This window comes from Symsagittifera roscoffensis, chromosome 1 (assembly GCF_963678635.1).
Source record: "Symsagittifera roscoffensis chromosome 1, txSymRosc1.1, whole genome shotgun sequence".
NCBI lineage: Eukaryota > Metazoa > Xenacoelomorpha > Acoela > Convolutidae > Symsagittifera > Symsagittifera roscoffensis.
The window spans coordinates 89,307,471-89,335,122 of NC_087062.1; the positions used below are offsets into that span (position 1 = coordinate 89,307,471).

At 37.2% G+C, this 27,652-nt stretch overlaps 1 protein-coding gene across 2 annotated transcripts; it reads left to right on the forward strand.

Annotated features, from left to right (window-relative positions):
- Positions 1-7,422: 7,422 nt before the first annotated feature.
- Positions 7,423-26,834, forward strand: LOC134851838 (uncharacterized). 2 transcript variants are annotated; one of them, XM_063868111.1, is made up of 4 exons: positions 7,450-7,530; positions 7,927-9,187; positions 23,844-24,319; positions 25,619-26,834. In XM_063868111.1, the coding sequence occupies exons 2-4, from the start codon at positions 9,126-9,128 to the stop codon at positions 26,722-26,724; spliced, it is 1,644 nt and encodes a 547-aa protein (XP_063724181.1). In that variant the 5' UTR covers positions 7,450-7,530; positions 7,927-9,125; the 3' UTR covers positions 26,725-26,834. The 2 variants fall into 2 exon arrangements, with proteins under 2 accessions (XP_063724172.1, XP_063724181.1); XM_063868102.1 differs by having other exon boundaries at positions 7,423-9,187.
- The last annotated feature ends 818 nt before the right edge of the window (positions 26,835-27,652 follow it).

The following is a 27,652-nucleotide window of genomic DNA, read 5'->3' on the forward strand; positions in this document are numbered from 1 at the left end:
AAAGTTTTTCTCTTCGAAACTACTGCTTTAAAGTGTGTAGTACGGTAGAACTTGACTAAACCAAAAATTTCTTTTCTTCGAAACCTCTCCTTTCAGATGTGTAGTATGGTGGTAGACAACGTGAGAACACAAAATGTTTTTGTATGACATCCCTGATTTACGCGTGAAATATGGTAGAAATCATGACAACAAAAAAGTCTCTCTTTGAAGCTTCTGCTTTAACGTATGTAGTATGGTAGAAAAAAAGACAACAAAAAGTTTTTTTTTTGAAATCTCTGCTAATACATGTGTGAATTAAGGTAGAAAAAATAGCACCACAGAAGTTGTTTCCTCCGAAGCCTCTGCTTTTACGTGTGTGGTATGGTAGAAAAATTGACTTTTCAAAACTTCTTTTGTTTGAAACCTCTGCTTTCACATGAAAAAAGGTACTACACAAATTTTTTTTTATAAAAACTTTGCTTTTACGTGTGTAGTATGATAGAAACCGTGACAACAGGAACAGTTTCTCTTTGAAACCTCCACTTGTTTATGTGTGTACTATGGTAGAAAAAACTACCACGAAAAAATCTTTTCTCTCTGAAACCTCTGCTTTTAAGTGTGCAGTATGGTAGAGAACGTGACAAAACAAAACTTCTACTCCATGAAACTTTTGCTTGAACGCGTGTAGTTTGTTGAAAAAATGACAATAAAAACTTTTTTTTTTGAATTCTCTATTTTTAGGTCTGTGTACTGTGGTAGAAAAAACTATATTACGAAACTTTTTTTTCTTTCACGCCTCTGCTTGCACCTGTCGTGTATTGTAGAAAACAGGACAACAAAACTTTTTTTCTTTAGAATTTCTGCTTTTACGTGTGTAGTATGATTGAAAATTTGACATTAGGACCTTTTTTCTCCTTGAAACTCCTGCTTGTACGGGTGTGTACTATGGTAGAAAAATCTACCGCAAAAAAACTTCTCTTTTTGAAACCTCCGCTTGTACGTTTGTATTTAGGTAGAAAAATTGCTTACACAACACTTCTTCTGTTCTGAAAAAGAACCACTACAAAAAAATTTCTCTTTTTTAAACCTCTGATGGTACGAGTGCAGTAGGGTTGAAAAGGTGATTACATAAAAATTAATTCTATTGTTTGAATCCTTTGCATTTACGTGAATAGGTACAAAATATGACATCAAGCCATTACGTGTGTACTATGTTAGAAAAACCTACTTCAAAAACTTTTTTCTTTATTTGAAAACTCTGCTTTTACATGTTTTTTATTGTAGGAAAATTGACAGCACAAACTGTTTTCTTTAAAAAATTTGCTTTTGCGTTAGTAGTATGATAGCAAACATGACAGCAAGAACGTTTTTTTCTTTGAAAACTCTGTTTAACGTGTGTGTACTATGGTAGAGAAAACTATTACAAAAAATTTTCTTTCTTTGAAACCTCTGCTTTCACGTGTCTTGTATCGTAGAAGAGAGGACAACACAAACTTTTTTTGTTGAAATTTTTGTTTCTACGTGTAGAGTATGATAGAAAACTTGATAAAAGGAACTTTTTTTCTTTGAAACCTCCGCTTGTACGTGTGTGTACTATCTTAGAAAATTCTACCACAAAAAAATCTTCTTTCTTTGAAACCTCAGCTTGTACGTGTGTATTTAGGAAGAGAAATTTCCTACACAACATTTCTTTTGTTTGAAATCTCCGCTTTTACGTGTGAAGTACGGTAGAAAACATGACAACAAGCAATTCTTTTCTTTGAGACCTCCGCTTGTAGGTGTGTAGTATGTTAGAAAAATTGACTTTCAAAACTTCTTTTGTTTGAAACCTCTGCTTTCACTTGTGTATTATGAATTATGAATGAAAAAGCGACTACACAAAAATTATTTTTGTTTGAAACCTCTGCATTTACGTGAATTTGTACAAAAAATGACATCAAGATTTTTTTTTAGAAAAGTCTGCCATCACGTGTGTTCTATGTTTGAAAAATCTACATCATAAAAAAATTCTTTCTTTGAAATTTCTGCTTTTACGTGTCTTTTATTGTTGAAGAAAGGACAACACAAATTTTTTCCCTTGATATCCTGCTTTCACGTGTGTTTTATGATAGAAATTTTGATAACAGGAACTTTTTTCTCTTTGAACCTCCGCTTTTACCTGTGAAGCATGGTAGAAAACATGACAACAACAAAAAATTATCTCTCCTTGAAATTTCTGCTTTTACATGTGTAGTATGATAGAAAACTTGAAAACAGGAATTTTTTTCTCTTTGAACCCTCCGTTTGTACGTGTGTATTTAGGTAGACAAATTGCCTGCACAACACTTCTTTTGTTTGAAAACTCTGCTTTTACTTGTGAAGAATGGTAGAAAACTTGACAACAAAAACTTTTTCTGTATAAAATTTCTGCTTTTACGTGTGTAGTATGGTAGAAAAATTGACAACAAAAAATGTTTCTCTATGAAATTTCTGCTTTAACGTGTGTAGTATGATAGAAAACTTGAAAACAGGAATTTTTTTCTCTTTGAGCCCTCCGCTTGTACGTGTGTATTTAGGTAGACAAATTGCCTGCACAACATTTCTTTTGTTTGAAAACTCTGCTTTTACTTGTGAAGAATGGTAGAAAACTTGACAACAAAAACTTTTTCTCTATGAAATTTCTGCTTTAACGTGTGAAGTATGGTAGACAGCATGACAGCAATATTTTCGTTTAATCAAAACTCTGATTTACATATGCAGTGTGGTAGATAAAATTATTACAACACAAAATTTTCTTCTCTTTGAAACCTCTGCTTCTACGTGTGTAGTCTGGTAGGAACAATGACAACAAGAAATGCTTTTCTTTGAGACCTCTGCTTTTACGTGTATGTACTATGCTATAAAAGTCTACAACAAAAAAAAACTCTCACTTTGAAACCTCCGCTTTTAAATGTGCAGTATGATAGAGATTGACACCACAAAATTTCTACTCTTTGAAGTTTCTGCTGGAACGCGTGTAGTATGGTTGAAATATTGACAACAAAAACTTCTTCTCTTTAAATCCTCTATTCTCATGTCGGTGTACTGAGGTAGAAAAAACTACATCAAAAGCTTTTTTCCTTTGAAACCTCTGCTTTTACTTTTTTGTATTGTAGAGAAAATGACAAAACAATTTTTTTTCTTTGAACCTTTTACTTTTACGTGTGTAGTGTGATCAAAAGCATGACAACAAGAACCTTCTTTTTTTTAAACCTCTGCTTTTACGTGTGTAGTCTAATTGAAAAACGACAAGACAAAATTTCTTTTGTTTGAAACCTCTGCATTTATGTGAATAGGTAGAAAACATGACATGAAGAAAGTTTTTTTTTAATTCTGCCGTTACGTGTGTACTATGTTAGAAAAATTCACTGTAAAAAAATTCTTTTTATGAAACCTGTGCTTTTACGTGTCTTGTATTGTCGAAAAAATGACAGCGCAAATCTTTTTCTTTGAAAAATTTGCTTTTGCATTTGTAGTATAATAGCAAACTTGCTAACAAAAACACTTTTTTCTTTGAAAACTCTGTTTTACGTGTATCTACTATGGTAGAGAAAACTACATTCGAACATTTTTCTTTTTTTGAAACTTTTGTTCTACTTAACTTGTAGAAAAAAGGACAACACAAACTTATTTTTCTATAAAGTTAAATGTGTAGTATGATAGAAAACGTGACAACAGGAACATTTTTCTTTTTGAAACCTCTGCTTATACATGTGTGTACTATGGTAGAGAAAACTACAAAAAAAAAATTTTTATCTTTGAAATCTTTTCTTTTAAGTGTGCAGTATGATAGAGAACATGACAACACAAAATTTCTACTCTTTGAAACCTCTGCTTGCCCGTGTGTAATATGGTTGAGAAATTGACTACAAAAATGCTTCGTCACCGATGTCACATCCATCAAAAAGCTTGAACACGGGTTCGATTGAAAGGTTTAGTTCTTTTACGATATATAAAAGTGTTGTCGCCTTTATGTTGAGGATGCTGTCTTCACATAAGCATTTTCGCCGTAAGGACTTACGGATCACCGACCCCACTGAACTTGATAGTGCAGAAAACAAACTCATACATCTTGCTTAGTTAAAAACACTCACCAATGGCAAACAAATTAGGAGTAGTAAAATTGCCACATACTCTCCATTTATCGGTCCCACTAGTATCATTCGTTCCACCTGCAGGATTGTTCGCTCATTGAATACCGAGTTTGCTAATAGGCACCCAATTTTACTAGTTCGCTTGTTGACCGCAGCCTCAATTATAAGCATTTTCATCAAGGTTTAGATTACATGTGTTCCGTTGTAAATATGAGATATGCAATACTTGGGCTGCGTCGACTACTTCGGTCTATCAAAAATCATTGTGTAACATGCCGTAAGCGCAAGGCAAGCACCATCCAGCCAGTTATGTCCAATTTACCTGTCGAACGGCTCGGATATAAGCAACCACCCTTTAATCAAATGGGTGTGGATTACTGTGGACCGCTTTACGTTCCCGTTCGCAGAAGCACTGAAAAAAGGCGGGGATTTTTTTTTCACTTGCCCCACCACCAGGGCTCTACACCTTGAGATCGTACCATCTCTGGACACTAGTTCTTGTTTCATGGACATTGAACGGTTCATTGCGCGTCGTGGTACACCAAACACGATCTGGTCGGATAACGGCAGGAATTTGGTTGGTGCGTAAAAGGAATTACTCGCCTGCAGCAAGAGTTGGAACGGCATAGCTCCGACCACTTTTGCACACAAAGGTGTTGCTTGGAAATTTAACCCGCCAGGCGCACCCCATCATGGCGGCTCCTGGGATTCTTTTGTCCGCAGCGTGAAGCGCGTGCCTTATGTTATACTAAGCAGTAGGCCAGTTACTGAAGAGGTGTAAGGAACAACACTCTGCTAAGTTGAGCAGGCTCTGAATTCGCGGCCAACCACTCCCGTTAGTACTGATTCACGTGAGTTTAAAGCGTTAACCCCAAACCACTTTTTGATGGGACAACTAGCCACAAGCTTTCTTATGCTTTTACCTGGGGAGCACTTCGACCACAAGAAAAGGTAGGTACGAGCGCAGTCGTATGTTAATGCTATTTGGTCTCGTTGGCTTCGCGAATATGTTCACTCACTGAATAAACGTGTCAAGTTGCGCACTCATTCTAACTTCACTCTTAAGACAGGCGATCTTGTATGATTGATTGAGCCCAATAGTCCGCGTGGGTACTAACCTTTCGCCCGGATTGTCAAGCTAAACTACGGACAGGACGGTTGCGCCCGATCCGCTCTTGTTAAGACCGTAAATCATGAAGTCGCGCGGCCGACCGTTAAGCTCGCCACGGTTCTTCATTCTTCAGGGGGAGGCTGTTGGAGCGGAAATGTAAGCGAGAGTATAAATGCATGTAGACAAACTTGAAAAAACTTGAATATGATTGGACCGATATATAACTACCTTAAACACAGTTGGCCATGCGGCCAAGAGACAAGTCTATCACGCCGATCAACCGGGTTCGAGTCCTTCCTTTGGCAGACCTTAAAACATATAGACCCGAGAGGTTATAGCCCCATTTGACCGTTTTTCAGAGTTTTTTTTTGGTTCTAATTTGGTTCAGCCTTCATTAGGGCTGACCGCCGAAAAGAGCAATTTGTCTCAAAGACATACCGGTTCTTGTGGCCAGCTTGCGCCAAAATAAATTATAATCGGGGCTCAATATTGTTGAAAGTATGAACGAGATTTTTGGACTTTGGATTATTTTACTGTTTGTATTGACGACATGAGTGGTTTGTAATGCCAAAAATACAAATAAAGTTTTTTTGTCTAACCAATGTTTCCTAGTTACAGATATTGAGCGAACATACTTTATTAATCGCTGCATTCTTAATTGACGATTTGAAGGGCGAAATGTTTGAGAGGCGAAACGTGCAAATACATTCATTAAGGGTGAAATGTGCGAGAAGCGAAATGTGTGAATACCACTATAGTGGACTGTAGAACTGATTTATACTATTTCTTGGAAAATCAGTAGTTGCTAGCAGTCTCCTTCGGCAAACAAGATGCTGGTTTAAGGTGGTTTTGCTGGCTTTTTTGACAACTTTGGTCTTATCTCAAAAAACTTCAAACTTTCAATTCCGAAAAAAACTATTACTTTTGGCAAAAATTTTACTGTGAATCTTGTTTTGTACGTATACTGGCAATTTTGGAATTGAAGTTTCCTCTTTGACTAAATTGTGCTAAATTATGCCCATTTGTTGCAGTATCTTCGCTAGAGCGGCAATTATTCCGAGAAACAAACAATCGTAACTGCTTTGAGCTAAGATAGTTTAGTGAATTTGAGCAAGAAACGTGAAACTTCTTGCAAAAAAGAGAAGAAAAACCATGTTTTCGATAAGTTTATCAACAGATATCAACAGGATCTATAAGTTTCTCGAGGGGGGGTCGGATTTTCAAAAAAAAATTTTAAATTTTGTCGACCCTTTTTTTGGTCGACTAAATTGATTTTCTGAGCTCTCCCAAACCACTATGAAGACACTAATTTCAGCAATTTTACTCGTTATTAGGCATTTTTTGGAAAATTTCGACCAAAAAAATGCGCTTTTTTCGGCGCGCACTCACTCTTCAAAATTAGTATAGATTAGCACCGAAGGCGGGGTGCCTTTAGTAAGTTTTTAGGTTCCGTCAGCAAATAAGGATATCTCAAAATAGTACAAAGGTGGGAATATCTTCTCAGGTTCTGATGAAAAAGTAGGTGCACTACAGATTTGTCAAAACAGCCAATATGATGTCATTCTAAAATCAATTCCGCCATAATTTGTTTGGGCTGCTAAAAACTTTTTAGGACAAAATTCCGATGTTAAGTCTAAAAAAAAACAAAAAAAAGTTGGAGTTTTGTTTTATCTGTCTAAATTAGGGCAACGAGAGTCAGTCTTAATGCGAGATGAAATTTAGTGATTCATTCTAGCAGTCCCTTTCTGGTACTTCTTTCCGTCATCGATTTTTGGTCGAGATTATAAACTAAATCCAGCGCAAAATCTTCCATTTTTTAAGGGCTTTAAAGGGTTTTTAAAAGGGTCAGCGTCAAAAATTTGAGCAGTTTTCTTTTCAAATTGCACCATCCCCCTTGAAAATATCTAAGCCCATCACAAGTAGCGCCAGGCGCGGATCTACAATTTTCTCAAGGTGGGGTCTGGCGGAAAAAAATTCAAACACTTTGTTAACTTTCATTGAGTCAATCAAATTGATTATTGGATGCCTCCAAAAACACTGCTAAGAACAATTCAAAAATTAAGTTTTCTCAGCTCACGATGATGACTGTTACATCTTTTTATGTATTTTTGGTTTTGTCATGGTACCACCTTGTAGAATATTCAAGTAATATAGCCGTACCTTCTAGCCTTCTTTGCTAAATTATGCTGCTTTATTTTCTGGTACGTAAGTTCTGGATTTTACGTAAGTAATTTGGTTGATTCACGATCGTGCTATGACGCCAAGAATAGACGTGCTATGAGTTTTAATGCTTACAACAATTTTTAAATTTTTTCTATCGAGCCGTAGGTAAAAAAAATAGTTGTAAAACATTATATCACGTGTATTGCTTATGCGAATTTTTTTTTCTAATCCAAAAATAGTGATAAATTGAATTTAAAAAGTCAGCAAAAAGTTTGCTGCCTTTTCAAACCCTCAAATGCTGGAAACAAATGTTTGAAAAATAGCGAGAAAACGAACAAAAAAGCCTCACAATTTTTTATCGCTTAAAATTTTCCTTGAAGCGTGTCCACTTGTTAGCAAAACTTTACTTTCTTATTCGTTTTAGTCAGTTAGGGCAAACAAATTTTATGGTAATTTTTACTCAATTTTGCGGGGGTCATAATAATTTGAAAGCTACATTAAACCATATTTTGCGAATAAGATCAACACTGTTTACCTTTAAACTTCAGTTTATTTCACTAGCGTTACTTCAAGGGCAACAAATCTGAAAGACCGTTTGCTCACTTATATTCTGCTTCTGCTTTCATTCCTTTTATTTTGACTTGCAGTTCAAATAATCTGTCAAATCGAAATTTTGGCCCAGTCGAATTTCTACCCAGACTAAATGTATGCGTAAGACCCCGAGACAAGTGATGCGAAATAGCCCGAATCGAGAGAGTTATCTCAACACAATATACACATATTTCAGTTGGGCAGCTCATATAGGATCCCCCAAGGACCAAAAGGCATTCTAAAAATAGTTCAACTAAAGCTTGATTTTTATCATACCTACCATGAAGTTAGGCCAAGTTAATATTGCATACCATTAACATTATAGCCTCGACCATCTATTTGTCAAAAGCAAGATTTTGTTTATACTTTTGGTGTTGATAGAAAACCCTCTGCAAATATTTCTCTCAAGTGTTATTTAGGAGTTTACTTGTTGGGTTCCAAAATTAGATTTCCGACTTCGCCTTTCTGAAAGGCAGACTAAATACACGTAGCAAACCCGTCTACTGGTTATTATTAAATGCGGTAAAAGAGGCCGATTTGAAGCCTAGTGGGCTCAAAAATTTTCACTTTCACTTTATATAACCCTAGGGAAGTCAAAGTACAGCGCTACCAGCTAGGGTTGTATAATATATTCTGCTTCCTGGAAACACAATTGATATTATTGATCGTCCCAGCTTTACTCCAGCTCAATTCTGAATCGCAGCACGGCAAAATAGTACCATACTATACCATTATTTTCACTGTGCTTTGTTAAACTAAACGTTACCATGGAAAAAGACTTTTACGTGTTATAATTTATTTCCTTCTTTGTCTGACTCTGATATCATTATTATAACAACTTATTACCAAAAATCGTCTGTCTGCGTTGTTAGGTCCACTTTCCATATACAGCAACGCTCTTTCCATTCACGGCGTTTGATTCGTTTAATACTAAAAATGCTTTTTTTCTCAAGACTTTCATACGAAAAAGAGAGACAATAATATATAGCAGAGAACATTTCGCTTTAAAAGGTTCCGAGGAATATTTCCTTTCCAATTAGTTGTACACAAAAGGTTCCCTTAATAGCCATAGGCATATTTTGCCCACAAGTAAATTTTAATCAGTGGTTTTTACAGCACTTTTGAACTTCTTTGATACTCAACAGAAGCTTTAAACAGGATTCAGTTTGATGCGTAAAAGGAGCGAGGGAAAAATAATGCAGAGGTCCGCGGCGTCTACGGGAAAAGAAAAGTAAGTTAACCTCCAGACATTTTTGGCATCTCGCCATTTTATTGATAGATTGAACAAACAATCTTTTCCTCATTTTTCCACAGGCATTATCGCGTTTCTTAGCAAAGCTTTTTTTTACATGAATTTATATTTTCTATCGAAACCAATAGGCATGTGCTAGATTCTCCACCCTATAATGTTTTCAAAACCAGTGCTGAAAGATTAAAATTGTAATCATGTTCAAGCAACAATGATTCTGTACCAAAAATGCTTCAGCTCCGAATACCAGTAGCGGATTTAGGTGAGGCGGGGGGGGGGGGGTTTCGGATCTCTGTTTCCATTGATCAGGGATCTGAGCTCCCTTGTTGACCTCCATGCTATAAAAATATTTGTCTTACAGTTCCTTACAAAAAAAGCTTATCATACAACTTTATGCATGAGTTCTATCAAAAAAATGCTCATATTACCATATATAAAAATTTTATGACTAGCATTTTTTCAACTATTTTCTTTTCAGAAGTCTATCGTAAAGGTTTTTAAGTAAGCTTAAATGAACTTACAGCGGGTTTCAATTGAATGAGATCATATTGGTCATCACACTTAAAACTTTTGGGGATAAAAAACCTTATCATACATTTTCCATTTATGAAAATGGTATGATAAACATTTTTTCTGTTACTGAATCCATAACTGAGGGAAAAAATTTCAAATCTCAGATCAGTCGCTATGCCAGTTTTATGAACAAAAAAAATATTTTTCAAGTTCTTGCATATAAAGCAGCCCATGCACAGTCGTTCTACATTTTTTTTTTAAAAAGGTCACAATGAAGGTTCCCTGTGATGGAAGAGTTTGTAGTTTTCAGTTTAAGATAAAAGTTTATAACCAAAATCTGTTCAATTTGTAGCCATATCCAAAACATTGCATTTTTGTTATAATTTTGCGAGAAATTCAATTTTTATCTTTGTTGGTATCTATCAATTCGTAGTTAAATCTGCGATTTTAATGCCTTTTAACTTGTTGGATTTCTCATCTGAAAAATTTTTGGTTCTGTATTTAGGGGAGAAAAAATAAATATAAAGCGAAATATAAAAATTTACATATCAAAGATGCTTGTCATCCAAATCCAGAGTATGGAAACATTTTAAAGTAATTGCAATCTTCCAAAACAATCAAATGATCTTTTCCAAAGAACCAAAAATAAGGATTCGCCGCTTATTTAGGATAAATTCTCGCAGCTGGTTTTTTTATTGAACCCTTCGTTTCAGATTTGACCGTGCAGTTTCTCAGAAAAAAAGAATAGTTTCTGAAAAACGGTCAAGAGTTCGATAACTTGACTTCACAAAATCCATAGCTTTTTTCTGCCATAAGAAGGTCATGGTAGCTTAAGCAAAAAAAAACCCAAAACCTCGTTTCCCAATTTAATACGAGCACTTAGCCTAAAATTTGGCTAGGTAGTTTTTGAGAAAAGTCAAAAGTTTTCAAAAATGGTCAATAAATTAAAAAATTTTGCAAATCACGTCTAAACATTTGGGCCTAAACGCTTATGCACGAGAACTTCATACAATTTGTTGTTTCGATTGAAAGCAAAGAATCAAAAATTGCGTGGGTAGTTTTCGAGAAAAATCAAACAGTTTTAAAAACAGTACAAAAACCAATTATTGGTGTTTTTCCTGGGGCCATAAAACTTTGGCGTGATCAGTTACACGGGCGATTTCCGCACAACCCGTTGTTTCGAATTACTCAAAATCTCATATTCGGGTTAATAGTTTTGATAAAACAAAAAAATTGAAAAAGATGGGTCAAATATTCTTAAAAATAAGAAATTTAATTGACAAAATAATATTTGTGCGAAACGTACTCCACTTTATAAGTCTTAGATTGGGTAGTTTTGATTAAATTTTATAAAAATGAGCATATCTTAAAATTTATCGTTACTACCAAAATGACCATTCTGTTAACTAATTTATTTAAGTGGAAAAACTTAGCACCCGATTACATGACCTTTGCTTATCGCAAGGGTAATAACAAAGAAAATTGAGTGTTATCAGTTCTTGTTTATCATGTAAGTTACGAAACTTTGGAAGTTAGTTGAAAAAGTATTTAGACTTTTTCAAATGTATTGACTGACCAATGAGGCCGTTCAGCTTATTCAAACTGTTTAGACATACACGCAGAAATTTTCTAAGACTATAATTATTATTTTTTTTTGGTTTTCATTTAGCATTTTGTTCATCTTCTTATCATCTAGCATTTTGAAATATATTCATAAGTTCTCCCAGGGCAAATCTTAAAATGTTCTGTTAACCCTTAGACAAAATAGAAATTGTCTTAGACAACAAGTGATGAAATTTAAAGTTTCCAAAAGTCTTCTAACTTTTCTGCAATTTTTACACCCCCCCCCCCCTCACACGCAAAGTTAAGTACTGAATGATTGACTTCGAGATCATTAACACAAAATAGTTCGATTAGCTGCCTTCAAATGAATTTGGAGTGATTTCTGACTCGGGTGAATTCGCTGCCCACATTGGAAAACCTCAATAATTTCACAAAAAATCAGTTGATTTGATTTCTTTTATAATTGAGCTCAATTCATCAATATCTTTCAAACTGAGATCCGTCATTTCAAATACTCGAAATTTCTTTGATAAAAAACCCGAAAACAAACTCTCGGTTAATTTCTTCAGCAGTCGAAACATTTTTCTGCATGCTGTTAGTACTTATCAAGAACAGATGGAATCAAAATAGAACAAGACTGCTCATATCAGGGCGAAGCGCTGAATGTTCGACTGCATTTTAAGGTCTATGGAGCAGTAATAACATTAGAAAAAATAAATGTTAAAAAATAAAATAAAAAAAAAACTCTAAAATTTGAAACTTTTATGAAAATCATCCCCCCACACGCCAAATAAAGTATAAAAGGATAGATTTTGTTCCTTGTAACAAATCAATTATGGCAAATAAGCTTCTTTCAATCAATTTGGAACGATTTCTAAAGACGTTTAACTCTCCGCTTACGCGTTAACAGCGCGAAATATATCGCTCGTTAATTGTCCCAAATTGGCCAAAATAGCAACCTTTAAACCCCATAATTTTACAAAAAATAATCACAATTGAAATATTTTTTCAATTTTGAGCTCAGGACAACAGTTCCTTTTGAATGTTATAAATAAATTCCGTCAAAAATGGCTGGTTAAAAAGTCAAAATTTGTCTGGAGAAAAAAAAGCCAACCACGAGCACAAATATTCGTTACTTTCGTATCGAAAGTCGGAACAATTACACGGCGTGTTTTGTGAATTCACTTTGAGAAATTTTTCGTAAACAATTGTTCTCGATATCTAGAATTTTGCCATCTTCAAATCCAAAAGTAGAAATTTGCTTCTTAATCGAAAACTATTAACTAATAGGTGCATTATCACAATAGATGGTAAAGTTGCAAATGCTATTTTTTGGTCGCACACAATTTGCCCAATGCTGTAAGTTTTCCAAATCAAAATGGTATATTTTTTTTCGAATTATCATTTTCCTAATTGGAAATGAAAATTTTGTTCATCTTTGCATAAAAACTTCTGCGTCATTTTTATCGTTGGTGAATAAGAATTTAATTATGATTTTTTAATAGTGAGAAAGATTGTATGAAGAAAAAAATGTACCACTATTTCTAATGTATCGGCTATTAACACAAACCTAATCTTTTCTCCCATATTCCACAAATAAAAACAAGACTGCTGGTATCAGGAAGAAGCCCTCAATGTTTTGACTGCTTTTTGAGGTCTATAGAGCAGTAATAATATTTAAAAATTATATGTAATTAAATAAAATGAAAAATTTTGTTTTCTTAAACTTGAAAATTTTATGCAAATCATCCCCCACAACGCCAAATATAGTACAAAAGGATAGAATTCGCTCCATGTAACAAATCATTTATGGCAATTAAGCAAATAAGCTTCTTTCAACCAATTTGGAACGATTTCTAAAGACGGATTAGCTCTCCGCTTACGCGTTAACAGCGCGAAATATATCGCGCGTTAATAGTCCCAAATGGTCCAAAATGGCAAGCTTTAAGCCCCCATAACTTTACAAAAAATGATCACTAGCGACATATTTTTTCGAATTTGAGCTCAGGACAACAGTTTCTTTCGAATGATATTTTAAAAAATCCGTCAAAAATGGCTATTTAAAAAGTCGAAATTTGTCTGAAGAAAAAAAACCCACCCGAGCACAAATTTTCCGTTACTGTCGTATCGAAAATCGGAACAATGAATACCTCAAATTCCACTTGAAATCAATTCGATAAAAAACACGCAGTCTTTACAAATAAACAGGCTTTACTAACTTCGGATGAAAGTTTGGTTTAGTCCGTGAGTTGAATTTGTTTTCTAGTTTTTCATCTAAAATGAGAAAACTAATAGAAAGAAATGTATATTTTTTGACATTCATCAAAATTATCGAAACAATTTCCTAATTAAAAGTTTAACTTGAATTCATTATTCTGATATGATGTTGAAGTACACAAAAAATTAGAGCTTTGTTAGTCAAAAATGTGTTCAGTCTTCAAAGTTGAATATAACTGATTCTGCTTCAATAATGCTCAAAATTCTCTGTAAGTTTCACTGAAAATGCATCATTTGGTTATTAAGTTTAAGTGTACCCCTTCCTCCGAAAAAAATTCCTGATAAAAAATTAATTTGGCAATACATTTTTACAAAATTGCTGAAATACTTTGAAAAAACTTTTGGAACATTATTTCAAAATTCGGTATCTAAACATTTGGTACTTCAAAATGGTTCAAATGAAGGAAATTTTTTTAAGATGAGTTGATGAGACAACTTATCAAACGTATTTGCCATAAGTGGAACACATCGTAAAAGCAAATAGTCTAATGTATCAGTACCGAAAATAAACTATGGTATATTTGATATTTATCCTTGCGGTAGGCAAGGTTTTGCAGTCGGATACTAGACTTTTTACCCTTGCGATAAGCAAAAGTATTGAAATCGGGTACCAGACTTTTTTTCCGTAAATAATTGTATTTACAGGGCTCTTTTCATTTGGACTCATTTCTTTGAAGCCTCTTAGCAAACAATTTACAGATATGCTTCGTGCTTGTAGGGATTTCAGATACCTGTCCTGTTCGAAGTTTTCTTTGTGTCGTTTTTAATTTAACCAGCTGGACTTGTTAAAATTTCATGCTTCTTTTTTTTCCATTTTGTTTTGATAAGTTTCGGCCGAAAAAAGGGCTACAAAAAGTGCTATATCAAAGTTAGACCTTTTTGCAGCCCAACAAAGCTTAAGGTTCTAATCTCTAAAAAAATTTAACCAAATTGGTACTTTATTTGTTTTTGGCTTTAAAACAAAGATAAAAAATTGTGAGAAGATTAGACAGACCCTTTGTTTGGCTACAAAAAGTGCTCACTTTGCTAAATTGTTCTTCAGCAATTGATTCCGTGTTTCTGGCGTAATTTTTTGTTTGACTGAAAAATCCACAAATAATCAGTTTTATGGTAAAAAGTCGGGCCTTATTTTTGCTGAATAAAGTGGAATCTACTTAACAATCGCCCCCTTATGGTGTCTACTAAAACATTGCCACCCTTATAAAAGAAGCAGTTAATTTAGCCCTAGAGCGTTCTAATTATAGTTCGAATTTTGCTGCTTTCTGATTAGTCGAAAATTTTACTAACTTAATCTTCTTCACAATCTCGTCCCCCTCCCTTTCTTGAAAAGGGGAAGGAGATAATTGATAAGTAGGTCCAGAAGATGCACCATACGTTATCTGCTTATTTTCTAAAGAAAATTTGTCACATAAATTTTGATCTAAAGTCAGCCCTATTTTAGAAAAACACGCGTAGTAAACTTCAAGTTTTCTTCGTTTTGTTCCAATAATTTAAATAAACAATATAACACGGTGTTTAATTTCGGCATTTTCGTCGTATTCAGGTTATAACTTTGCGGCAATGCAAAATAGGCGGGCGCGACTTCAAAAATCTGGCCAGAAACCTAGTACACTCATAATATTAATCTACAATTGAAGGAGCAATTTGAAATCGGGAAAAACCTTGAGTTATGGGTAATCAAAACAACAACAACAGTAAGACTTCATATATTTTTAACAGGAAACAAAACGTCATTGAAAAATGGTTGGACATTATGCGCAATTTTTGCCCTTACTGCGAAATTGCAGATCTTAATTTTGCTCTCACTAACTTCTGGCCGATTTTGGAAACCGGACTTATAGGGCATATGTTGGAAACGTCGGTAGCGCCGCTGCATACGTTGATTCGCGCCAGTCGAGCTGTCTCCCCCTTGGTCTCGTCAGTTGCTGGTGCAATTTTTTTGGCCACGAGAGCCTGGAAATGTTTAAACCTGGTCGTGAAAGTCTGGACATACCGGAATTTGGTCGCGATATCTAGTCGAGCGGTCTCTACCCTGGTCGAGAAAGTCATGAAGGTTTTTTGTTTGTTAAGTTCAAGAAATAGCAAAATCTGGTTCCGAAAATCCGAACATAGCAAATATCAGTCGCGAAAGTTCAATCGCGCCATCTCTGGCTCGGTCGCGAAAGTTGCGAATGTTTTTTTTTCAAGTTAAAAAAGTCTGGAAGAGTTTTTATTTGTTCTCGAAAGTCTATATATGCTAAAAAGTGGTCGCTAAATCTTGAAATGTCAAAAGATGGCCGCAAAAGTTTGGACATTACGTAAAACATGTAATGCATGGTCGTTGTGGTAACTAACAATACCTCTGAGGTTGTAGAGTGAAAACTGAAGTGGTTTCGAAGAGTTTAATTAACTATATTGAAAACCGTTTCTTTTCTGTTTTAGTTTCTTACCGACTGTGATCTTAGCCACAGGCCTGAGAGATTGCCTCTCTTAGATTTGTAAAAGGTCACGTATTCTTTGACCTTGGTTTTTATAATAGAATTATATAATTTACAGATAACAATATGTATAGCACTATCAAGGTCAATATGTGATGACTTATCTGATTACTGCGATGGCAGTGGCAGATGTGATTAGCACTATCAAGGCCAATATATGAGGACTGCATAGTTACTGCAATGGCAGTAGCAGTTGCGGTACCACATACCCCCTCGATCAAGAAAAATTTTATAATATGTTATTAAAATTTTAAATAATAATGAATAGGAGTTTTAGGACTCAGTTTAAGAAGTTTTGGCTTTGTGTATAAATCATTTTCCATCTCTTTCTTCATGTTCCTCTTCCAACTGTAACGGAATTCTCCACTCGGCGTTCCATGAACGGGTTATATCAAGGGCTTCGCTGCCAAACTTTCTTCTAAAGAGATGTTTCTCCAGCAGACCAAATTTTGTCTCCACCGAATTAGAAGCACCGGGTTTAAAATTTGCAAGCTTGATTCTATAAGATTCGAGCGCGGCTTGGTTCAAGTCTAATAAGTTATTCTGGAACGAGATGGATTTCACCGAATGCTTAATCGGGTTTCCATACCTGGATGGTCCCTTTTTCGATCTCCCGCTTTTCCGCACTGATGTGTCCTCAAGTTCGGATTCGTCAGAAAACCCCGGAGGATTCATCAATTCCTCGTCATCTCCCGCATCCTCTCTCGAATGCAGTATCTCTGCCGCCGCGCGCTGAACTCCTCGTTCGAGTACTTGATCCGCTAATTGATTCCAGTCATTTGCCGATAAGTCCTTACTATTGAAGGTGTCGAGGATTGTTTCAGGAGATGTAGTGCGTGTAATTACTTTCTTGTTCTTGATAGTGTTCGACGAACATGCGTGGGCTGGCGCTTGTGGTTCGTTTACTTCTGCTGCTAGCGCAGCATTTTTATTTTGCAATATTCCTTGTTGTGCGTCTTTCGTCGAAATTGGGCTCACTCTAGCCTTAGTTGATTTCGAGAATGGTCCAGCCAAGTTTGGCTTCGCTCTTCGTACCGCCAAATTCAGTCCCCCGCCTTGTAAAGTGTCTTTTGAAGTTATCACCGTTGGGCTATCCTGAAACTTTTCCTTAGCTGCACCTGGCTGTTCTAACAGTAATTCTTCATCCGACTGGCTCATTTCAGCCTCATCTTGGTTGTCTGATTGCCGCCTCGATTGCCTCTGTAGTTTTTTCTTAGGCTCTTCTCCCGATGGGGATCGTCTATTGTTGTTTTTCCCCTTATCGTGCACATCAACTTTAGCCTTCGCAATATCGCTTTTCCGGTAAATGGACCCTGCAGCCGTCTTTATCGTGGAAGGTGTTTCGGCCACGACCCTTCCCTTCAGGGGTTTCGTGAGGGCCTTACCGCTCTTCCTCCCCTCGTCTTTTCGTATCAGGATTGGTGACGACTGACGTTGCTGTGAAATGGCCTCCGGCTTATCTTCAACGAACCCCTGCTCCCACGAGTATAGCATTTCTTTGCGAAGCTCCGGATTAATGGTACTCGTCTCATCTACCGTACGCCTCAGGTCGTTGGCCGAAGTATCACGTCGAGTCTGGTTCCATCTTGCATTGGCCTCCAGAAGCTCCTTTAGGGCCCGCGCTCTTTCTCGATCCTTTGCCGAGACAACTTGTTCTTTGAACAATGGACTCACATCTCGGCTGTTTTGTCCCTTCCGGACAATCTTTAAGTTGTCACGAGATTGGTCGATTCTCTTCTTGAGTTGCGAAGCCGTCAAGGCGGAGCGCTCCAGATGTTCCTTATCTAAACGATCAGAGTTTTGTAAGAACCTATCACTGAGAATTTTAAATTCTGTTTTTGGCAATCGCCCAAAGTGCGCCTCAAATGGCGACATTTGAATTGTCTTCTGTTTGCTCCAACGAAGGTCGCGAATTATCGTACTCAAGCACAATTTTATCGACGCTACCTTTTCATCGAGTAGCATTACTCCCAACCTTCTCTTGATGGTTTGTATAGAGCGTTCTACTAAGCCGCATCCGCGATGGTCGCCAACTGGACAAAATTTTTGTTCGATGTTATTGTCGGAGCAAAATTTTTTCATAGCCTTTCCCTTGAACCCGGAAAATTGATCCGTTCTAATTGATTCAGGTATTCCATGTATATCAATGTATGAGCGAAGAAATTTTATTGACGACTTTCCCCCTGTTGATTTAGTAATTTTTACTGAAGGAAATTTAGAGTACCTATCTATTGCTACCAACAGATAAAATTTTTTTCCTTTGAAATCTTCAAGCGGGCCAGCATAGTCTAATTGAATTTCTTGACCTGGCTGCGTGAGCAGCGGCAGAGGCTTCGTAGCATTTTTTGGTATGATGTATTTTGCATTCTTACCATAGCGGGTGCAACTTCTGCATTCCTCTGCAAGGTTGACGATATCCTTATGCATGTGCGGCCACCACAGGTACCTTGACACATCTAGCATCGCTTCCTGGCCTGGGTGACCGCGGTGAATTCTCTTTAGGACCGCCAAACGCAATTGTTCCGGGACAGCTAATCTGTTGTCAACCAGGATGCAGTCGTCCACGACTGATAGTTGGTGCCAGAGAGGGTTGGTATATGGACCCATCAGCTCGAAGCTGTGTCGATCGTTCCTCTCAATGACCCGCCGCAGCCTGTCCATCCAGGCATCTTCTGAGATCAGCTCCGCTAATAGGCTTCTATCAAATAGTTTGTTGAGGTTGTCCAGACTGATATCTGTACGCACGTTATTTTGATCTGGTTTGCCTTTCCTGGAAGCGTGACTTGTCCTTTCCCTTTTAATTAAGCTGACTTCTGGGCTTTCCGAAGGGCTCTCGGCTGTTAAATCCACTTCAATGATTTGGGGGATTTCACTTTGGGTATTCAATTGTGATGACTGGTCACCTCTACTACAACCTACCAAAGCTGTCTGTGCCTCTAATTCGTGTAGACTTGCTAGATTGTCTGGTCTTTCTGTCCCCATGAGGTCCCAAAATGACATCAGGGTTGTTCCACCAGATTCTGACGCCTTTCCAGCTTGTATCTCTTTAAGTCCTTTAGGCTTTATCGTCTTTCTCGCTGGTCTCCACTCAACTTGCGGTATGTCTGAATCAGAGTCGTCTGACTCCTGTCGACTGCATGCAGCACCTTTCTTTACCATCCGTGTTCGAGAGAAGGTGGTTTCCGTTACTTGTTCTGTTAGTTGATCGTCCTCCCTCTGATTTCCGTTCTGTTTTTTCTTCATCTTTTTTGATTTTCCTATTTCACTTCTTTCGTTTGGTGACGCCGTTTTCGTGGGTTCTGATTGTTTTAATTTATCTTGGAGTTTTGAAATGTCGACCAACTGTTTCTCACGAGCTATTCTGTCCAATGTGTTTTTGTGTTTCTCAACTGTTTGAAAACTTGAGTTTTGACCGTTTTCGTTCCGGTCGAGCTTTGTCCGGTTTTGAACAAGCTGGTTGTCATAGCAACCGCGTGATGAACTGTCTTCACAGTAGTTAATTTCTCTTGATGTTCTAGAATGTTCTGGAATGTTCATAGTGCTACTTTGGTTTGTTTCACTAGACCGACTGTTTAAACAGTCGAGTGCTTTATGGAAACTTTCTATAGACGTTACTACGAATCTCTCATCCAGTTCCGATTCTGGCCACGGTTCTCCATTAGGTTCTCTTGACAAGTAGTCAATGATACCCATATCCCTTCCGGTAATATGAGTAATTGTAAATTGAAAGGGCAATAATCGGTCAACCCACCTAGTCAAACGAGATTGATACGTTTTATTTGATCTATGTTCCCCCAGGGCTGATGTCAATGCCTTGTGGTCAGTTGCTATGACAAATTCTTTCCCTAGTAGATAATGTTTGAAACGATCTACCGCCCAAACTACTGCTAATAGCTCAAGTTCATTGGTAGAATATTTCTTTTCTTGCGCATTTAAATACCGGGAAGCGAATGCGATCGGTATCCAATCATTCTGATGAGACCATTGCTCTAAAGTAGCTCCGAGCCCACTATGACTTGCGTCGCATTTTACTCTAGATTGCTTTGCTGGGTCGTAATAGTTTAACAAGGCTATATTAGCAACTGCCCTTTTTATGTCCTCAAAGATTTCTGAGTGTTGATCGTTCCACTCAAATTTTTTAACTGGTAACCGGACATTTTTCATCTTCTTTTTTTCATTTTCTTCTTTCAGTAGTGGTCGAAGTTTTTCAGTTAAACTAGCCGCATTTGGGATAAATTTCGCCAAGTGGTTGATGCTACCCATGAACGATCTGAGTTGCTTTAGTGATTTGGGGGGTTGAAGGTTTGCAATTGCCTCCGTTTTAGTAATTTTTGGAATTATACCCTGTATAGACAAATTATGACCCAACCAATTCACCGCGGGCTGCAAGAATTCGCATTTCGAAATTTTTAATGCGAGATTTTCGTCGTCCAACTTTTGCAACACATTGTGTACTAACTTCTCATGCTCTTTAGCTTCCCCCTTTGAAACAATTAGGATATCGTCCAAGAAACAAAAGGTATTCTTTGCGTGGTTTAGTGTTCTATCCATCGCTTTTTGGAATTCGGCTGGCATATCTGCCAACCCGTAGAAACCTGTCAGAAATCTGTACGTACCCGTTGCATTACCCCCTATTATATTGAAATTGCATTGTTTTGCTGTTTCAGCAGTTAGTTTTATCTGGCTATAAGCATATTTCAGATCTAACACGGTGAAAAAGAGAGAGCCTTCTGATGCTGATGTGATGATCTGGCTAACCCCATCAATCAGTTCGTCCACATTGGGCATCTGGTATTTATTTTTGTACAACTGTCTATTAATGGGCTTGGCGTCCAATGCTAATTTAATAGAATCGTCTTTTTTTACTGTGATAACAATTGGGGCAATAAAACAATCGCTTGTGCATTTGTCTAATTTCGCAATGTGTCCCTCTGTGAGCAGTTTGTCTAGTTCCCTTTGAACTTTGTCCTGGATGTGTATATGAATTCTCCTACCTTTCTCTTGAATAGGGCACAGAGGATATTTAAATTTTGTACTCACCATGTGATGTTTTGATTCCCCTTGTCTATCGAATAGATCTTTGAACTTCTTGTAAAAGTAAATCTTCCAACTATCTGACTGTTCGCACAGTAACACATCAAACCTGGACCTTCGTGTTGGAGCCGATTTTTGCGTGGTTTGAATTCCTAGTTTATTTTGAAGATCTAAACCTAATATGCACCGCATACGTCTCTCTGTGACCAGTAACATCGCTCCCAACACTTCCCAACCTGCCGAACGTAGATTGGCCTTTAACGCTCCTAATATTAGAATAGGTCGTTTATTATAATCCACGAACTGCGCGGACAGGTTCAGCTTTTCTGCCGGAATAAATTTTGAATTCGAGGGTCCTTCCAGAATTTGTTTCGTTGTTGCCCAATTCAGGAGTGATACTGGACTGCCAGTATCTATAGTCATATTCAAAATATGACTATCAATCTTAACCAAAGCTTTAAGTGCTTTAATTTGATGCGATTTGGGATTTCTGCGAATTTCGATCTTTTCAATTTTACCCGACTTCTCCGTCCAAGATCCTTTCTGACTGCTTTCGTTAGTGTACGCATTTTCCGAAATCTTTTTCTTGATGTAATTTTCTATGTCCATGATGGAAGCACACTCTTCCTCTACTGACATAATTTCAAAGTCATCACATGAATCGAATGTTTGTATAAGGTTGCACTCTTCCCCCGAACTCGAATCTTCATTTGCAATTTCGTTAACTTGTTGAGACCTACACATTTTAGCGAAATGATTAGGTTTGTTACAATTTTTACATGTTTTGCCCATTGCCGGACAATTTTTTAGATGATTCTCTACAAATGCTCTACCGCATCTTGTACATTGTTTTTGATCTCCTTTACCTTTTGGAGGTTTATTTTCATTTTTTTTTTTTCTGTTTTGATTTTGACGTCTAGGGTTATACCCTTTGTTTCCGATTGCCATAATTGGTTCTTGTTTAATCTTCATCTGTGGAGTTGTAAACAGTCCTGAGTTGTTTGTGTTTGAAGATTTTTGGAATGCTTGAGTTGTTTGTTTGCTGTATTCAAACTTTAGTGCACGTTTTAACACTTCTTCTGGAGAGAATGTTTCGAAAGTCAATGTGTCTTGGAGGACAGCATTTTTCATTCTTGAGATGAACAGATCTCGTACCAATTCTTCTTCCAACGCTCCCAATTCAGCCTTTGCTGCTTGTGCAGTCAGTGCGGCATGAAAAGATTCCAACGTTTCATTTGATTCGTGGGATCGTGTGAACAGTTTGTATCTCTCATAAGTAATACATTTCGTTTTCTCAAATGAGAGTTTTGCTAATCGAATTATATCGCGAAACCCTAGTTTGGATATTTCTGTGTGAGGGTTCTTTTGGATAAATTTTTTCTTCCCTTCTGCTCCTAAAGCGAGGAATAATCTCGATGTTAGCCGTTTGCCCACTTCGTGATAGAATACATTGTGTCCCACTCTAGGTCCTCTTAGTGTCCGTTCTTCGTTTTCCTGACCCACTCTATATCGAGCCAATCTGTTCCGAGCTTCTCTTTCTGCTGTCGCAATCTCATCCTCGTTTTGTCCTGGTGTTTCAGGAGTTGGTAAGGGTTCTTCCAATACCGGTTTGGGTTCTTGTAACATTATTTCTGGATCCACATTCTCTTTAACAGTAACAGCTAATAGGAACTGGTCAAGCCACGTTTCAAAACTCCACGGTGGGTCTGAATTCGCGGACGCCCAAAATACTGGAATTCCTAGATCAGTCCTATTATCCTGAGCAGTGAAACCGGATCCTGCTGGCTGCGCCATGTGGTAACTAACAATACCTCTGAGGTTGTAGAGTGACAACTGAAGTGGTTTCGAAGAGTTTAATTAACTATATTGAAAACCGTTTCTTTTCTGTTTTAGTTTCTTACCGACTGTGATCTTAGCCACAGGCCTGAGAGATTGCCTCTCTTAGATTTGTAAAAGGTCACGTATTCTTTGACCTTGGTTTTTATAATAGAATTATATAATTTACAGATAACAATATGTATAGCACTATCAAGGTCAATATGTGATGACTTATCTGATTACTGCGATGGCAGTGGCAGATGTGATTAGCACTATCAAGGCCAATATATGAGGACTGCATAGTTACTGCAATGGCAGTAGCAGTTGCGGTACCACAGTCGTAGAGCATTCTCATTCTATATAAGCTGCATTTTAAATATGTTTTATCTTAAGTTTCGATAACATTTTGAGGATTTTTTCATTTCAAAAATATATTTGAACATCAAAAGCGATGAGCAACATTAAGAACAGAAAAATTTGCTGCTATTTGGCTGAAATTTCAAGTTATTCGGAGGATTCAATAAGTTATTCATGTATCTCAAACGTCGCAAAAATATGAGAAGACATTGATTTATATTAACCAAGTCATCGATTAATTATGATCGAGATGACGTGTGAATTTCATAAGCGTAAATTGTTGGCATTTCTGGGACGTATTATGAACAATTTCTTCTGCATTTGTTCTTGGCAACATACCATTTGCCGAAAATCAACAAACTGCCATTTAGCGAGCAAACTTTGAACGGTGTCAGTGACCTATGCTTGAACTAACATTGACTTCGGTTTCAGAATTAATCAAGTTTTTTCAGCAAAACAACTGTTTAACATATTCAAGTTGCCGTTTATATTTGAAACCAATGTTGTCCATTCTTAAACGCCAACTAAGAAATTAGCATGTGGTTACTAGTGTTTGTGCTGCTTGCATCATTTTTATCATTTTTGATTGTTTACCGTAGAAAAACGAACTCTCGGAAGACCAAAAATGGAATCGAGCGTCCCGGAATTCTAATGGAAGTACCTGCCGACGCTTCTCGCGAGCTCAGTCGACTGGAGCGCGGTTTCAAATATGTCACCGATATGTCGATAGGACTAATCGGGTGCAAATTTGTCCTCAAGTCGAAGACTGAAATTAAAGAAGATCTTTTTAAACTCTTCGTCGAGACGTACTGGAACTTCGCACCATTGCTTCGCATGAATATTATTGAAGCTCCGAGTAAATTGGACCACCACTTTTACTTCAAGGAAATGAAGGAGATTCCTTTTGACCAAATCCTGAAATGGCGGAAGTTGGGAGACCATGAAAATCTGCAAGAACAAGTCGAGAGGGAGATTTGTATTCCGTTCAACGTCGACCGAGAACCCCTTTGGAGAGTGATTGTTTTCGACTTGAAACACGAAATAAACAACAACGAAGAATATCCCTTCAAAAAAGGTCAGAGTTGATATAATAACACGTGAAAATTTGCGTTTTTTGTTCGGTCATTCAAACCTAAAATTGAATTTCGTTTCAACCCTGGTGGCTATAGCGACCAGGCCCACTCTGATCATCAATTTTGGTTGCGAATGTTTTTCAAAAGGTCCCTTATGAACTTTTTTGCGACATTTATTTTCGGCCGACGGACACGAGATTGTCGCTTTTGGCGCCAAGACAAAAAAATTTTTTTTAGGTTGGCAAATTTGGTTGACCAAATTTTTGAAGAAAAAAAAAGCTTAAAAAATTTCGAGCTCTTCAGAAAAAATTTGACTAAAAAATTGAGTTTTTTTCGGCGCGCTAGCCCCTCTAATTTAGTTATTTTGGCGCCAAAGGCTCCTTCAGAAAAATTTTGAGGTTGGCCAGGATAATATTAGGCTTCCTAATTTTGGCCTGTTTTTTTTTCAAAAATTAGCCGGCAGCGGAATAGCTTTTGGCAAAAAAGGGTCATAATAGGGTTTTTAGGGGAGCTTAAAAAGACACCCCCTCCCCACGAAAAACCCTTCTAACAAGCCTACTGATAGCTCCTAACTGCGATTCCCAGGAACCACAATTTAAAAAAATTATTTATACAATTAGTTATTTCTCAATCTGTTTTTATTGTTTTACCGTTCTGCCCTTGGATGTGTTCTGCTCTTGTACCATTCTTCTCACTGCTCCAGGGGCGGACTTAGCGGGGGGGGGGGGAGGGGCGGACGCCCCTCTTTCCCTCAGGGATTCTACCCCCTTTGTCTTTTTTGAGATATCCATTTTTGGTGACAGACTCTAAAGATTTTCTAAAGGCGCCTTTGGCGCCAATATGTACTAACTTTAAGGGGGCAGCGCGTGCCGAAAAAACGCAATTTTTTATTTTTTTGGTCAAAATTCTCAAAAAAGTGCCTTTTACTGCTTTGGGAGAGCTCGGAAAATCAATCTGGTCGAGACCTAAAAAAAAGGTCGATAAAAATTTTTGCGTTTTTAAAAAAAAACACAGATTTGCCATTGTAACAAGTTTTTGAACTCCAACCACCATGTTAAAATGTGCCATGTTGGCCATAGAAAGCAGTAAAACTGAAAAAAAAAACATTAAATAGGTTAGTTAATGTTTTTCATCATTTTCATCCATGTTCGAACGGAGGCTAATGGAACGATCAAGTGCTTAAGGAGTGCTTACGGTTTTTGGAGCAATGGGAAATAATTTTGAAGCTGGTAAAAAGAAAGAATTGTAAGAAATCTGAAGAATCGTATGATTGTTATTAGTCTGTTATTTTTCTGTTACAGGAGTCGTTCTTGTGGTGAACCACACCATTTGCGATGGAGTAGCTTTGATACAACTCTACAAACAAATCCCACAAATTCTTAACTTTTACTTGCGGAGTAACGCAGAGTCTGCAGCGTGTGCTACCTCATCATTATCAACATTGTCATCCAATCCCATCCCAAGAACCGAGCGAGTTCCAGTTGCGGTTGAGGACGTAGTGCCAAATATCCACTTCCCTCTGTGGTTCGAACTGCTCGGAACAATCGGGTCGAAAATCCTTGCCAGAACAAAAGTTATACCGCCATTTAATCACGAGTTCTTTGAAAAATTCCAGCCTCCAATTTGGCAAAACCCTCGAATCGAACCGGCGCCGAAAATCTTAACGTTCAAACTGGACACTGAAACTACTACTAAACTCATTAGAACAACAAAACAACAAAAATGTACTTTTACTGGTACTTTAATCGCTGCAATGAGCATTGCGTGTGCGAAGCAAATGCAAAACGGGAAAATATGGAAAGGTTCAACTTTCAGAGTTGCTATTCCTGTTGATCTGCGGAGGTACTTTTTGGATCACAGGTATGACAACTGTATAGCGAATTACACGTCTCTTTCACCACTATGGCTCAAATGCTCAGTGAGACCACTGAAGAAGAAAGAAAGTGAGCACTCGTTCTTTTGGAGCATGGCGCGACAGACGAGTCGTGAAATTCACAGGCTAGTTCGTGGATCCGAGACTATAAAAGCGATCAATGTCGTCGCACCCTTCATGGACAATCCGTCGTTCGCCTCCGACATGTTGAAGAAAACGGCCACGCATAGCAGTGGCGGTAGAATTGCTCTGTTTAGCATGTCCAATCTCGGGATTATAAATGGTCCGAAGGAGATCGACTCTGCGGGATACCAGTTAGACGACATCGCGTTTGGTGCTAACGAAGTACTCGGGGGTTCGATTTTTTCAAATAATGTTGCCACATATGACGGATGTCTAATGTGGAACATGGTACATGCAGTGCATGTTGTGTCAGACGAGACAGCAGCTCATGTTTTCCAGGGTCTTCGAGAAACCTTGAATTTGTTCAGCCGAATGGCATCTTCGGTAGAGCTGTCGTCTTCAGAACATTGAGAAGTTTTCAATCAATCTGAACATAAAAGTAATTAAAATTATGTAAAATCTAGTCCGAAAGTATATATATATTTATTGATGTTGTCCATTAATTAATCCTATGTACACTAGTTTTCTGATTTCAAAACAAATTGCTCATTTAGGGGGTTTTTGGTTAGTCCTTCTCTGGATTTTCACCAATACACCATATGGATTCTCAGGACATTGTAAAAAGGCGTGCATGGCGCCGCTATGCATAGAATCAATGATTGTGAAAATGTACTAGTAATACTAAACTACTTTGAGTGATACGGGTAGAGAGGGGAGCGGCAATGGAGTGGCTGGGTCCTTAAAGATGAGGAAGCATTACACAGTACAGAACAATAAACAGAAGCAATTGGACGATTGAGGTGATTGCAAGTAACTAAATAGATTTGACAGTGAGGCCATTATTTTTTGTTTGCCCTTTTTTGTCTGACAAAAAAAACAGTTATGAACTATGCAAACATTTTTTTTAAAAAAATGTTGTTCGAAGGAAGTTGAATGGATTTAAATTTCGTAATTGCGGACAATCTAACGCTTTGCGCTTGTAAAAAAGTCTTTCTTCTCTCGATCAAGTTCTCGGGAATTACCAATTGTACAAATTACAGAGCAATCAGCCAACAACAAAACTCAATCAAAAAGTCTCTGGACGGTCTCTGGACATTGTAAAAAGTTTCATTGTCAGTTATTAAATTTTGCAAAAACCAATTACTTGAAACCTCTGGACAGTCACATACAGCAAGGTAAGGAGGTTACAAAGGCTCAAATAAGTTGGAAAATTCAATTTTGCTGCGGTTAGAGTTTCCTCAAAATCAAATGTGAGTTACTTCAAAAACCTTAAGACAATTGTACAAGTTTTCACAACCATATAAGGATATAAAAATCATTAAACAGGGGTGAAAACCTA

Excerpts from the sequence above, each read along its gene's own strand:
- LOC134851838 (XM_063868102.1), top strand. The coding sequence starts at position 9,126 with ATGCGTAAAAGGAGCGAGGGAAAAATAATGCAGAGGTCCGCGGCGTCT. Across the intron at positions 9,188-23,843 it reads GCGTCTACGGGAAAAGAAAA|AAAAACGAACTCTCGGAAGA; the intron begins GTAAGTTAACCT and ends TGTTTACCGTAG. Across the intron at positions 24,320-25,618 it reads AGAATATCCCTTCAAAAAAG|GAGTCGTTCTTGTGGTGAAC; the intron begins GTCAGAGTTGAT and ends TTTCTGTTACAG.